The sequence below is a fragment of the Heptranchias perlo genome, chromosome 6, assembly GCF_035084215.1.
Source record: "Heptranchias perlo isolate sHepPer1 chromosome 6, sHepPer1.hap1, whole genome shotgun sequence".
Lineage (NCBI taxonomy): Eukaryota > Metazoa > Chordata > Chondrichthyes > Hexanchiformes > Hexanchidae > Heptranchias > Heptranchias perlo.
Window position 1 is genome coordinate 35,765,751 of NC_090330.1, and position 14,371 is coordinate 35,780,121.

At 41.5% G+C, this 14,371-nt stretch overlaps 1 protein-coding gene across 2 annotated transcripts in view; it reads left to right on the plus strand.

The window, feature by feature from the left end:
• The window catches only part of arhgap20 (Rho GTPase activating protein 20), a 109,319-nt gene that overhangs the window by 66,963 nt on the left and 27,985 nt on the right, over nt 1-14,371 (plus strand). For both annotated transcript variants that reach the window (XM_067986109.1, XM_067986110.1), the window contains exons 8-9: nt 2,628-2,694; nt 10,509-10,697. In XM_067986109.1, coding sequence (XP_067842210.1) covers nt 2,628-2,694; nt 10,509-10,697 — 256 coding nt within the window. The remainder of the gene's footprint in view (nt 1-2,627; nt 2,695-10,508; nt 10,698-14,371) is intronic.

A 14,371-nucleotide genomic window follows, 5' to 3' on the forward strand; every position in this document is an offset into this window, starting at 1 on the left:
TTTTCCAAAATCACACCAGGATTCCATTATTTTAAATGATTCATATGACTAAATATGACAATTATATAACTGATGCTTCTAAGTTCCAAAACCTTCATTAACTAAGAATAGTAAATCAAACTACATCCTAATTTTATTTTACGGGATTTCAGACGGTCAAATAGTTTTACATGAAGAAAGACTTCTCATGTTATAAATTTATAGAAAAGTGTCATCCAAGATTCAGAGCTGGATATAATCTTATTAAAGCCATAAGAGCTTTAAGCACAGGTTAACATCATATGATGGTTCTGTTAGCCAACTGTTAATTTTAACTTGATAAAACCACAGTGATGACCTCACGGCTGTTACTCCTTCCATGTGGACCATCACATTTCAATAGTTGAGCACTATGGGTGCAAAAATGACCCAAAATGGAATAGAACCACTTCAGACACTCCATGGAAAACAGAGAACTATAGGCCAGTTAGCCTGACATCAGTAGTAGGGAAAATGCTAGAATCTATTATTAAGGACGCAGTAACAGGGCACATAGAAAATCATAATATGATTAGGCAGAGTCAACACAGTTTTATGAAAGGAAAATCGTGTTTGACAAATCTGTTACAGTTTTTTGAGGGTGTAACTAGCAGGGATGGTTAAGGGGGAACTGGATGTAGTATATTTGGATTTATAAAAGGCATTCAATAAGGTGCCACACAAGAGGTTGTTACACAAGATCAGGGCTCATGGGATTGAGGGTAATATATTAGCATGGATTGAAGATTGGTTAACGGAGAGAAAACAGAGAGTAGGAATAAATGGGTCATTTTCGGGTTGGCAGGTTTTTTTTTATTCGTTCACGGGATGTGGGCGTCGCTGGCAAGGCCGGCATTTATTGCCCATCCCTAATTGCCCTTGAGAAGGTGGTGGTGAGCCGCCTTCTTGAACCGCTGCAGTCCGTGTGGTGACGGTTCTCCCACAGTGCTGTTAGGAAGGGAGTTCCAGGATTTTGACCCAGCGACAATGAAGGAACGGTGATATATTTCCAAGTCGGGATGGTGTGTGACTTGGAGGGGAACGTGCAGGTGGTGTTGTTCCCATGCGCCTGCTGCCCTTGTCCTTCTAGGTGGTAGAGGTCGCGGGTTTTGGAGGTGCTGTCGAAGAAGCCTTGGTGAGTTGCTGCAGTGCATCCTGTGGATGGTGCACACTGCAGCCACAGTGCGCCGGTGGTGAAGGGAGTGAATGTTTAGGGTGGTGGATGGGGTGCCAATCAAGCGGGCTGCTTTATCTTGGATGGTGTCGAGCTTCTTGAGTGTTGTTGGAGCTGCACTCATCCAGGCAAGTGGAGAGTATTCCATCACACTCCTGACTTGTGCCTTGTAGATGGTGGAAAGGCTTTGGGGAGTCAGGAGGTGCAGAATACCCAGCCTCTGACCTGCTCTCGTAGCCACAGTATTTATATGGCTGGTCCAGTTAAGTTTCTGGTCAATGGTGACCCCCAGGATGTTGATGGTGGGGGATTCGGTGATGGTAATGCCGTTGAATGTCAAGGGGAGGTGGTTAGACTCTCTCTTGTTGGAGATGGTCATTGCCTGGCACTTATCTGGCGCGAATGTTACTTGCCACTTATCAGCCCAAGCCTGGATGTTGTCCAGGTCTTGCTGCATGCGGGCTCGGACTGCTTCATTATCTGAGGGGTTGCGAATGGAACTGAACACTGTGCAGTCATCAGCGAACATCCCCATTTTCTGACCTTATGATGGAGGGAAGGTCATTGATGAAGCAGCTGAAGATGGTTGGGCCTAGGTCACTGCCCTGAGGAACTCCTGCAGCAATGCCCTGGGGCTGAGATGCTTGGCCTCCAACAACCACTACCATCTTCCTTTGTGCTAGGTATGACTCCAGCCACTGGAGAGTTTTCCCCCTGATTCCCATTGACTTCAATTTTACTAGGGCTCCTTGGTGCCACACTCTGTCAAATGCTGCCTTGATGTCAAGGGCAGTCACTCTCACCTCACCTCTGGAATTCAGCTCTTTTGTCCATGTTTGGACCAAGGCTGTAATGAGGTCTGGAGCCGAGTGGTCCTGGCGGAACCCAAACTGAGCATTGGTGAGCAGGTTATTGGTGAGTAAGTGCCGCTTGATAGCACTGTCGACGACACCTTCCATCACTTTGCTGATGATTGAGAGTAGACTGATGGGGCGGTAATTGGCCGGATTGGATTTGTCCTGCTTTTTGTGGACAGGACATACCTGGGCAATTTTCCACATTGTCGGGTGGATGCCAGTGTTGTAGCTGTACTGGAACAGCTTGGCTAGAGGCGCAGCTAGTTCTGGAGCTAGTGAGGTGCCGCAAGGATCAGTGCTTGGTCCTAAGCTGTTTACAATGTATATCAATGACTTAGATGAGGTGACTGAGTGTAATGTAGCCAAATTTGCTGACGATACAAAGCTAGGTGGGAAAGCAAGCTGTGAGGAGGACTTGTTTCAGTTAGTTCCAGTTTTTACAGTTATGTGCTGCATTGTAGACTCATGGTGGTGAATGGAAATGTTGCTTCATTTCCTCCATCTGCTACTTACCTTCATCCTTAACACCTTTCCTGGAGTGATCACATGATAGCTTTCACTCTGTTCTTACCTTATAGGGTAATCCTAAAGATTATCAACTTTGGGTCATCTCTGGCAAAGAAGATTCCCCCTACCCTCTTATTGGTAAGTTTCAGAATATTTAAGTAATTGTAATTTATTTCAGTCATATAACATATTGAACATTTAATGTATTGTTTTAGTCATTTATGTTGTAAATAGTATTCCATAACAACTCATAAAAAGCGGACATTAGATAATAAATTCTCCCTAATTTTGTGGGTCTCGGTGACATTTTGTTTATCTCTATATGACTAATAACATACGCTTGTTATTCCCAGCATATCTTTTTACAGTCATACATAACTTTATTTGTGTATTTTAGGAATGTAATGCATGTAGTGTGATTTCATGCACTCTAATGAAACAGTCCAGATACTTGTTATATAAGCAAACAGAATTTCAAATTCATGGTACAATAATATTATGATGAAGTGATATAAATTATGAAATTTTAAAAATAAAATTAGCCTGGGAACAGTGGGACAATTTCCATTATGGATGTATGCTTCTAAGAAAGTATTAAATTATCAAGTGATTAACAATGAACCACCATATTGAGTAATCCCTTATTAATCTTTAATCCTCTTCTGTTCACAGTAGTGAAAGATATACTTTTTTAGATTTGCTGTTAGTCCTAATGAAAGTTTTGGCTGTTGGACGAAAAGGGTTGTGATATTCAGGAATATAACAGTGAAAGACACTAGAAATTACATTTTGTTTTCAGTTTCCTCCCCACCTCTCCAGAAGTGCTGATTATGCAAGTATATGGTGCCATGGGCACAAGGCACCCTCTGGTATATTGCCCAAGTGGCCAATCATCATGTGAACCTGAGTACGTGTCAGCAGGCTATTTGACTCTGAGAGGCATTAAAGTTGAACCTAATCCTGATCTCACCCAACATTTACACACATGTACTTTCCAGCAGGGATAACTGAATAAGAATTGGAAGAGGAAATTCTGACTGCTTTTTTCACCTTTGTAGCTCAGGAGTACTTCAGCATCCCTCTATTGTTCTAGCGTGAATTAGCTAACTCAGCATAGGTTGGGGAATAACCCTTCCTTGGCCTTCCTGAGGCACTTTTACTTTGCACTTAAACATCATGCCTGAAAGTGACCTGACGTGCTTCCTGGGTGATGTCGCTCTTCTGCTTTGTACTAGGGAGCTGGGAGCCAGTCTCCATAGGTGATCTGTGGTCTACTGATAGTATGGTGGCCCAGAGAGAATACCCATGAGACCAGTTCCCCAGGCTTACTCCCACAGGTGGCCTTATCCTAATGGCAGTTTCTTGGACCTCCATTTTCTCCTGTAGTGTAAAAGTGTCTCTGGTTTGTATGGCTCAGTTCCTCACTGGGCAGTACACCTCCCTTTGGGAGCTATTGGGCAGCAAGAAATTACTTTTGACTGTGTTTTATTTCTTCCAATTTCTTTCACTGTAGTTTTAGAAAATCTTTCTCTTTGTTGTGTCATCAAGGTTTACGATTGCAGGACAACATTTAGTTAAACATTCTTTAAAGTGGATGAGAGCACAAGACTTATAATGATAAACGTCCTATTTTGCAAAGTCTTGAAAAAACAAAAGGTTAAGGTTAAAGCCAGTGGTTATAACAGTTGCAGCCTTGAGTCCCAAGACATCAGTGCACTCTGTAGTTTAGCCCCGCACTGCAGTATTTTTGTTTACTGTGCATATTAAGAAATAAATATTAACACCATAGTCGCAATGAAAGGGATTTAAAAAGAAAAGCCATTCTTACTGCCTAAATTTCTCACAGCACACTATGAGTGTACTTGCTAGAGTTCGAAAACTCCAGACAGCAGATTTACAGCAGTAGTGGGCGCAGTGAAATATTGTAGTGCACAGGCGTCCTTATATTTAATATTGGGTATTTTTGGTCCATAACTAACTTTGTAATGTTACGCCATGCCAATAGGTCTAGGCAGATAAGTAATTACAGTGAAAGAAGACTTTTTCAAAGGCTCCAGAAAATTGGAAATTACCTGCATTGTTATCTCCTTGTCACCTTTCAGGATTTCTGACTATACGGTGGGTGAGCAGGCTTTGGTGTGATATATGTTAAAATTTAGCTCTCATGTGTTAAATTCCCAGAACAGCAGACTGGTAGATGTAGATTAAGATTCAGAGGGGGTATCTGAACTAGCATGCTTCAGACAAAGAAACTTAGTTTGGACAATGCGGTGATTGCTCACACCTACTCTTGTTGAGACAACGCAATTCATTTGAGCTTAGCAGGAGTAGTTACCAAGGTCGTCTGGTGAGATTCCACCTCCTGGGGGGTCAGAATTAACAAAAAAGAAAAACCCATATTCAAGGTCAGTCAAGTCTAACAAAGAAGAGAGAAGGCAGGACTTGGCCTGAGCTGGGAATTAAGATCTGGCAGGTCAGTTTTCCCAGCTAGAAACTAACCCAAATGGAAATTAAACAAAAAGTGAATATTCAGGATAGCAGTGTGTTTTTGTTGTTTTATGTTGTTATGGGAAATGTTGTAGGAGAAGTTATAAAATATGGAATTGCTATTTTTGTTTAATCATATGTATTCTGCAAAATAAACCAGTTTCTTGATTTACCATCAACCTCGTGTTTCCAGAGTGTTGATGAGTTCTGGAGAATTTCAGCTGGACACACAAGTGAAAGGCTCGGTATCCATTTTGTATGACAAGGGGCACGTATTATTGTATCCCTGAGGTTACGCTATTGAATAAGTAGATATTGGGCAGTGTAAGTCAACTCTGGACGTAGGCTCTGCTTACAGGAGAGAATTACGCCATTGAACTTGAGAAGTATCTATGGCAGGCCCTAAACTTGTAACAACCCTGTTAATAAAAAAATGAAAATAGTGAATTTTGAAACCTATTTGGATAGATGCCTGGAAAATGAACAGTCAGCCAGAACCTGAGGTTCCAACAATCATCAATGTCTCCAGCACACTATTTATACATGAAATGATTCAATTAATGAAAATTTTGGGAAGGTACTCAACAGATATATTTTTACAATAGATGAAAGGCCACCACCTGGCCTCACTATTAGAACTCCATTTGAGCTGTAGTATGAATATTCATCCTCCCTTAGAAGACAGAAAATCCAGAATTGCTCATTCATTGGCTACAATATTACAGATGGGAAGGTTAGCCAAGAATAGATGGAAAAAGCCAGGGAAGTGCCAGCATCAGAATAACATCAAGGTGGAGTGAGAATGTTACTGTCAAAGATGACTTTCACTATCTTTGTGAGTACCAGTCAGTCCATAAATCTCTAGTGTTAAATTTAAGGGGCCATGGTATCAGTAGCTCTACACGTTTACACATTTACGGCATCCAATACAGGAAAGCTGGAAATTTTAGGAACAGGAAATGGCTACTTGATTAAACAAGCCTTCTGCTTTTTGATTGATCTCAAACTCACCTTTTCAGCATATCCCTCTATTACCTCTTTAAAAATATAACCAGTTATCTCTTAAAACCATTTATACTATTTGCATAATGGTCTTCACATGTCTAATACCCTTTTCGGTCCATTTTGAGTTTTGGGCGACCAAAGTGAAGAAACAGCAGTGATTTTGAACCCCGACTTCACTAACATCAGGCCAGCGAACTGCGAGGTGCCAAACAGACGACTCGATGCAAGTCACCAGATTGAGGCCTACCAATTTCGGGCATCCTTGGCCTACCAATATCGGGTAACTCCTGCTCCTCCGGCCCCTACATAAATAATATCAAACTTACCTTGGCTGGGCCTCTTCTCTATTGCTTGTGGAAATGATCGGAGCGTGCACGGCACATGCCCTGAGCATTTCCAAGCTAAAATGACAATTGGGGTCCTAGGACCAGAGTTTGCATATTGAAATGGGCCTACAGCCTGAGACAGGCTTCGGCTTCTCAGCAGTAGACCCTTTTCAAATTGACGTCGGCCGCATTGTCGGAGTTAACAGAGCAGTAAGGTTATCCATTGCATTTTGAGACCGTTACCACTCCTTTAGCCCCAGACAATCCAAGTTAAAGTTGCCTCTTTTGTGTGAAAGAGTTATGCTTGAATTCACTATTGCTGCTAATTTTCTGGTGTTTAAAGTAATGTCCTCTAGTTTTTGAACCTTTTATTAATGTGAACATTTTGTCTGGATCAACTTGGTCCATCCCCCTATATAATTCTGAAAACTCCAATTAGGTCACCTTGAAATCTTTTGGAATGAGAACTGGATACGTAGACATTAAAACATTAAAATAGGTTGGAAACTAGCCTTTGGGAACATTTGTCATAGCAACATGAATGACTGCAGTACAAGAATTTGGTGGTTCTAGACGTTATTATTTGTAGCTAACTCCTTCAGCACATAGATTTATGGTTTAAAGGTCTAGATAAATGTGCAATAGGCAAAATAATAGACTAAACAATTACCAATGAGTGCCAAAGGATCTCTGCATTGGATGATACGTTGGCTCTGACCATAAATTCTACTAAGTAAACTCCTTCTGCACTTTTCATTTGTGAAGTTGGGCAAGATGAAGTGACTGTACTTGGAAAAGTTCTAAATCTGAACATTACAGGAAGAATACAAGCTAGCAATAGGAAACTGATTTTCTGAAGTTAGCACATGGCAAGATTGAAGCTGCTGCAGTTAATGATCAAATCTCAAACAATTCTGCTGAAGAAGCTCTTGGAATCAAGAGGATTAAAAAAAAAGATCCATGAGCTTTGGAGGATGTTTTGGATCTTAATGAAAATTACATCTCATAAAAAAACAGCAAAATGCCCATTCAAAACTGAAGCCAAATCGCAATGAGATGATACGTAAGATACAGCAGAAAATGATTGAATGTTAGAAAGGTTAACTTAATAATCAGTGCCAAAACTAAAGGCAATAAGACAAAATTCATATTCCAGAAGATCAAACGGATAACAAGGAAAGGATTTTGTACAGTGCAGTGAAGCAGAATAAAACACAGAGAAGGAAAGCTCCTCACAGTTGGATCTGATGTCCTTGAGTGACAGAAAGTATATTATATCAAGCTATGTAACCATAAGCTGGATATCAGTCAAATTACTTAAAAGAATTCTGAACTACCTAAGAAACATCCAATAGGACCATCTAATGCCCTGGATCAGGTGAGAGCTGGAATAGAAACTTTGAAAGTCTGCTGGTTTTCATTAAATAAATTATGAGTTTATTCTATATAGCCAACTGTCGGCGATATGTTTAGGGCGTGCATGCCTATTTGTAGAGGAGGAAAGCTTCTTGATCTTTAAACTAAATCAGTGATTATGATGTAACCTAAGAAGGTGACATGTGTAAATGTGACAACCGTTGTATTATACATTGTAATTAGCCAAGCTAGCAAGATAATGGTAGAGGTTACCTGAAAAGCACTGAATCCCTTGAGGCAACAGCAATTTGCTGAAAAGCTAGATTTTAAGTACAGAACAGATTCTTAAACTGTGCCAAATTGACTAGAAAAGGAATTTGACTTTTTGGTTTTGTTGCCCGTTTAATGCATTTGAATGCCACAATCCTTGCATAATATGCTGAAATAAACTGATGCCAGTCACTACTATGATGCATCCGCTAGATGTTTTGCTAATGCCTGTAGCAAAGGCTGCATGTTAGAAAAGGTGAGGGGAAAATCTCTGCAACATTTTGACAAACAACATCAGCAAAGGGTTATTAGGAAAGTCAACATTTCCAATAAGGAAGGAGGAGCAGGGCTCAGCTGAAGAATAACTGTGTTCTGCAGAAGCAATGCCTGGTGCACATCCTGCTTACGGAGCAAAAACAACCAGCAAGATTTTGCCTTGTAGGAAAAGGTTGAAGGAGAAGCAAAGAGTAGTCAAGGATGAGGTAGCCAGTCTACTCCAAGAACTAAGAGTAACACTTTGATTTCTGACAAAAGCCCCAGGAGGTATTGTGACATTTTTAAGAAATATTATTCTCAGGAAAAAGAGATTTTACTTTTTTAACTTTAAGCAACTAGATACAGGATACCTAGACACTGATATTAACAGCCCCCACGACGTGTGGGAGAGGGTCGGGGTTAAAAATGAAAAAACGAGGAACGCGACCTCAACTGTAGAGAAAATGTTTCCAATTGTGGGAGATTCCAAACCTAGAGGTCATAAATATAAATTAGTTGCTAATAAATCCAATAGGGAATTCAGGAGAAACTTTATTATCCAAAGAGTGGTAAGAATGTAGAACGCGTTACCACAAGGAGTAATTGAGGCAAATGGCATAGATGCATTTAAGGGGAAGCTAGATAAACACATGAGGGAGAAAGGAATAGAAGGATATCCTGATAGGGTTAGATGAAGTAGGGAGGGAGGAGGCTCGTGTGGAGCATAAATGCTGGCTTAGACCAGTTGGGCCGAATGGCCCGTTTCTATGCTGTAGTTTTGATGTAACTCAAAGTAACCGCGATGGATTTCGTCCTGTCTGAGTGTCCTGCTGTGGAAAGGTAGGACACTCCATTAACATATTTAAATCGGGCTCCTACACTGCAATTGGGTGCCCGATTTAAAATTCACTGAAAGGGAGTTCAGGAGCTGTCTGCTCCACAAGGTAAGTGCTTTTTCCAGCATTCCATGTGGGCCAGGAGGAGCAGGAGTGCTACCTGCGACCCCTCAAGGAAGCCTTCAGCCTCTCCTCTGCCAATCGCAGCCTCTCTCGCCCCCTACCACGATCACCGACCTTCCCCACCCCCTCCACCGATGGCCTCTCTTCCCACCCCGACAAGCTCTCATCGCCCACCTATCCATGCCACGATAGCAGCCAACCTCCCCTCCACCAAGCCCCAAGCACCGACCTTCCCCCCTTCCGATTGCCTGGGACCACCCCAAGGGTCCCTGGCTGCGGTCTCCTGCCGCTGGTTTTCCCACCCGGCAGCCGGCCAGCCTGTTCCTTTAGTCGGTTGCCAGGCAGGAAACGGAAGAAAGAAATGATAATGAGATCCTGCCATTAAATTTGCAGGACCTCTGCGTCCCGGGCCATGCTGCGTTCTTCAGCTGTTTTCGGCCTTCCCCACCTCCCTATAAATATCGGGGCTATAATGTTATTGCAGCTTGTAAATAGTATTGGCAATTGATCACAAAGTTAATTGAATTACTGCATGCCCCTGCATTTAAAGCACAGTACTCGAACAGGCATGCAATTAGATATTGTTTGGGCATGGAAAGTATTAAAACCATTTTTGTTTTGCTTAAAATTGATCGAATTTCTCATGTCAAGCTCTCAACATACTTGGTTTTTCATCAACTTGGCCTCCTTTGTGAGGTCACACCTGATGCTGCAAGCAAGCAGCTGGTCAGTGCAATGATATATTGAGCTAAGAAATGTCTAGCACTGTAATTGCTCCAAAGGAACTGATCATAATATCAATGTGGCAGAGATAACAGCCAAGAAACGAAATAATCAGTATGCATTTGTACAGACTTTGAAAAATTACGACAATCCTGATAGATTTATTTTACAGACTGTTAAGAATCTGAATAACCAGAGGTGATACCAGCTGACTGTTTGGCCCTTGGTTTGGTTTCTTTCAGGCACTGAGAGCTGATTTCTCTTCTATTAACATGTTGTTTTACTTAAGGACCTTTCTTCCCGATCCTATCGTAACCATTTACAGTCATCACACTATGGAGAGACAAATCCAGTGCAGGCCAAAGTAAGAAAGCATTGCAGTTTTAAGAATTACACAATGTGTAGCACAGATACTTCAAATAGTTTCACAGACAGGCTTCCTATTATTAATAACTGAAATGTAATTGGAATCGGTCATAAAATTACAGATTATGGGATGACATACGGATAAATTCATTTAATATAGCATAGGCTTAAACATTGAAGATTGCTTTTGTTTTTTTCCCAACAGGCCACGAATGTCCTTTCAGCATTAAAATGAGTCACATTCAAGATGCAGCTGCAAAGACACAAGGATCCAAAGACCCGATCTGCCCTCTGGATTTCCAGGGGTCCTTCATCATAGAGCAGTTGCCTGTGGAAATGCAGTGCCAATTCATCTTGAAGCCAAGTCACCTGGCATCATGCCAGCAGATGGCTGGTAAGAATTTCTCATAGATGGTGCAGTTAGTCGAATAAACACACAGTTATTTGTTTATTATTTATATTGGTATATAAAAACGAGATTCAAATTCCAGGCAGGTGACATAGATGTTGAAGGAAATGCGTTGATTTTATACGGACATTATTTTTAACAAAAATAGAGAAAACGCTGTGAGAATTTTCTTTTTCCCCAGGATGAGGAAAAAGTTATTGGAATTTCCCCCCTGGGATTACAGGAAAAATATTATACTCCTGAAACTGTGAAAGTAAGAACTTTCCTGCCAATTTATGTTTTGTGGAAAATTCAGCTGAAAAGCAGTAGCTTTCTGCCAAGCAGGAAATAACCTTCACTGAAAGTCAGTTTTATACATCCAAAAAAATAAAATTATACCTTCTGAAGTTGCCTTGGATTTTTAAAACCATAACAGATGATAAATAATCAGGCTTTAAGGAGAAAAAAAATTATTTTCAGTATGGCCATATCTTCCCACTGCGGCTATTAAAATGTGTGATATATTTCTTTGAACTCAGGGCATCTCCGTCTGCTTCTCTAGCATAAAAATATTTATTAGTGAAAGGCAGACTCTGTGGTACTGTGGTGTCGACTACAGCATGTCTGGAGACTAGAAGTAGTTCTAATGCAGGGGGGAAAGTCAATACTTGAATTTAATGAGCCATTTTGCTTCAAAACGTGATTGCAGAAGTGAAGTCAAGTGAATGTTCAGAATAAAGGAGAAGCTCTCCTTGTCTCTCTTCACCATCACTGCAGTGCTCTCTATCCAGAGTTGGATATGTTCGCTGTTAAACATGCTACATACTTTGAGATTTCTGCTTGAATTAATATTAAGGCTTTCTATAAATGGTAGATGTAAATAACCATTTATTAAATCCTTGTACTAGAGCCCATTTAATTATTCACTCAGAGATCCAAAAGAAGAAAGAAAGACTTGCATTTGTATAGCGCCTTTCACAACCTCAGGACGTCCCAAAGTGCTTTATAGCCAATGAATTACTTTTGAAGTATAGTCACTGTTGTAATGTAGGAAACGTGGCAGCCAATTTGCGCACAGCAAGGTCCAACAAACAACAATGTGATAATGAAATGACCAGATAATCTGTTTTTTAGTGATGTTGGTTGAGGGATAAATATTGGCCCTGACATTGGGGAGAACACCCCTGCTCTTCTTCAAAATAGTGCCATAGGATCTTTTGCGTCCACCTGAGAGGGCAGGCGGGGCCTTGGTTTAATGTCTGATCCGAAAGACGGCACCTCCGACAGCACTCCCTCAGTAGTACACTGGAGTGTTGGCCAGATTTTGTGCTCAAGTCACTGGAGTGGATTCCAATTAGAATAATAGAAAATACTTTAAATCTACATATTATATATAAAAACGATATGATGGCAAGTCAAAGTAAAATGTGGACATGGATTGACCATATTTAGAAGGGAAGTTTCTTAAGTTCATATTTACAAGTGAAAAGAAACTTCTGTCTCCTCTCCCAAAATTGTCTATTACTCCAGGATCAATCTAAAAGGCAAGGTCAACGCAGGCTTCTTTTTTCCATCACCAACCACCTCCTTAAGCTCCGCTGCATCACTCCTCTGCCCTCACCTCAAACGCCAAATCCATCCATTCAGCTGCCTCTGCCACTTCCTCCAGTCCACTATCTCCGCACATCTACCCACCCATTCTAGCCCAGCGCCTGCATCTATATGCAGTTTCTCACCTATTTTCCCCTCCTGCTTTTTCAAAGCTCATCTCATCCATGTGATCTATCTCCTGTTCCCTCAAACCCCTCCCACTCAACTCCTGACTACTCAACACCCCTTCCTAGTCCCACGTTAGCTGACATTATTGATGGTTCCCTTTCTTTAGGCACCATCCCTCTTCCTTTCTGTCTTCACCCTTCCTCAAAAAATTCACACTCTCCAACTACCTTCCCATCTCCTAAGTCCCTTTCCTCTCTAAGGTCATTGAATGTATTGTTACCTACCAACTCTTTGCCCATTTCTCCCTAAACTCTTTGTTCAAATCCCTCCATTCTGGCTTTCACACTTCTTACAGCACCACAACAGCCTTAGTCAAAGTCATGAATGACATTTTCTGTGACAGTGAACATGGTGCACTAATCCTTCTCATCCTCCCCACCTGCCCATAGCATTTGATGTGGTTGACCATACCATCATCCTCCAACCCCTCTCCTCTGTCATCCAGCTCTATGGGACTTCCCTTGCACAATTCCATTCTTATTTATCTGAAGACAGTTAATGCATCTCCAGCAATTACTTTCCTTCTTTCCCCTGCACTGTCATTTCTGGAGTACTCTAAGGTTCTATTCTCCCCCCACATCTGACATTTGCTTCTCAGCGGCATCATCTGAAGAATGAGCAGCCATTTGTGCGCTGATGATACCCAACTTTACCTCTTCACTACTTCTCTCAACCCCTCAACTGCTGTCCAACATCCAGTGTTGGATGAGTCACAGTTTCCTGAAGGTGCCTGCCTTGGCTCAGTGGTAGCACCCTCGCCTCTGAGTCAGAAGATTGTTGGTTCAAGCCACACTTCAGAGACTTCAGTACATAATCTGGGCTGATACTTCAGTGTAATACTGAGGGAGTGCTGCACTGTCAGATGGTACATATTTCGGATGAGACGTTAAACTGAGGCCCTATTTGCCTTTCAGGTGGATGTAAAAGATCCCATAGCACTATTTAAAGAATAGCAGGGGAAATCTCTCGGTGTCCTGGCCTATATTTATACCTCAGCCAACATCACTAAAACAGATTATCTGATCATTTATCTCATTGTTGTTTGTGAAACCTTGCTGTGTGCAAATTGGCTGCCACATTTCCTTACTTGGCAACTCAAAAATACTTCATTGGCTGTAAAGCACTTTGGATTGTCCTGAGTTGTGAAAGGTGCTATATAGATGCAAGTTCTTTCTTTCTGACTGATTCCATCCCCCTTCCTGCCACTCTCTCAGGCAGAATCAGATCATTCATAATCTTGGAATTCTGATCGACCCTGATCTAAGCTTTAATCTCCACATCCTATCCATAACAAAGTCCACTTACATCCACCTCCACAACATTGCCCTCCTCCCCATCTACCTTAGCTTCTCTGAACCCTTTGTTGTCTCCAGACTCAATCACATCCTCTTCATAAATCCCAACTTATCCAAAACTCTTCTGGATGTATCTTGTCATTCATGCTCCATTCATCCACCACCTCTGTCTTTGCTGGCCTGCACCAACTCATTTATTTCAAAATCCTTGTCCTTGTCTTTAAATCCTTCCATGGCTTTGCCCCATCCGATCTCCTCAGGTTCTATATACCCTCCTGAACACTCTTGAACACTCTGTTCCTCTAACTCTTGCTTTCTATGTATTCTCCCCTCTCGTCACCCCACCAATGGTGGCAGAGCTTTTAGCCGTCTCAATCCTATTCTTTGGAACTGTCGACCTAAACCTCTCCTCCATATCTTCGATCAGGCTTTTAGTCATTCTTCCTAATCTCTCCCTTTCTGGCTCAGTGTCCGTTTTCCTAATGTCTATTTGTGAAGTGCCTTGGAATGTTTCTCTACATTAATTTATAAGGCTCTACAATGTCAACACTGACTGGCGGTTGTAACTACAAAGTGACAAGTATATATAGGTGCTTTCCATTATAC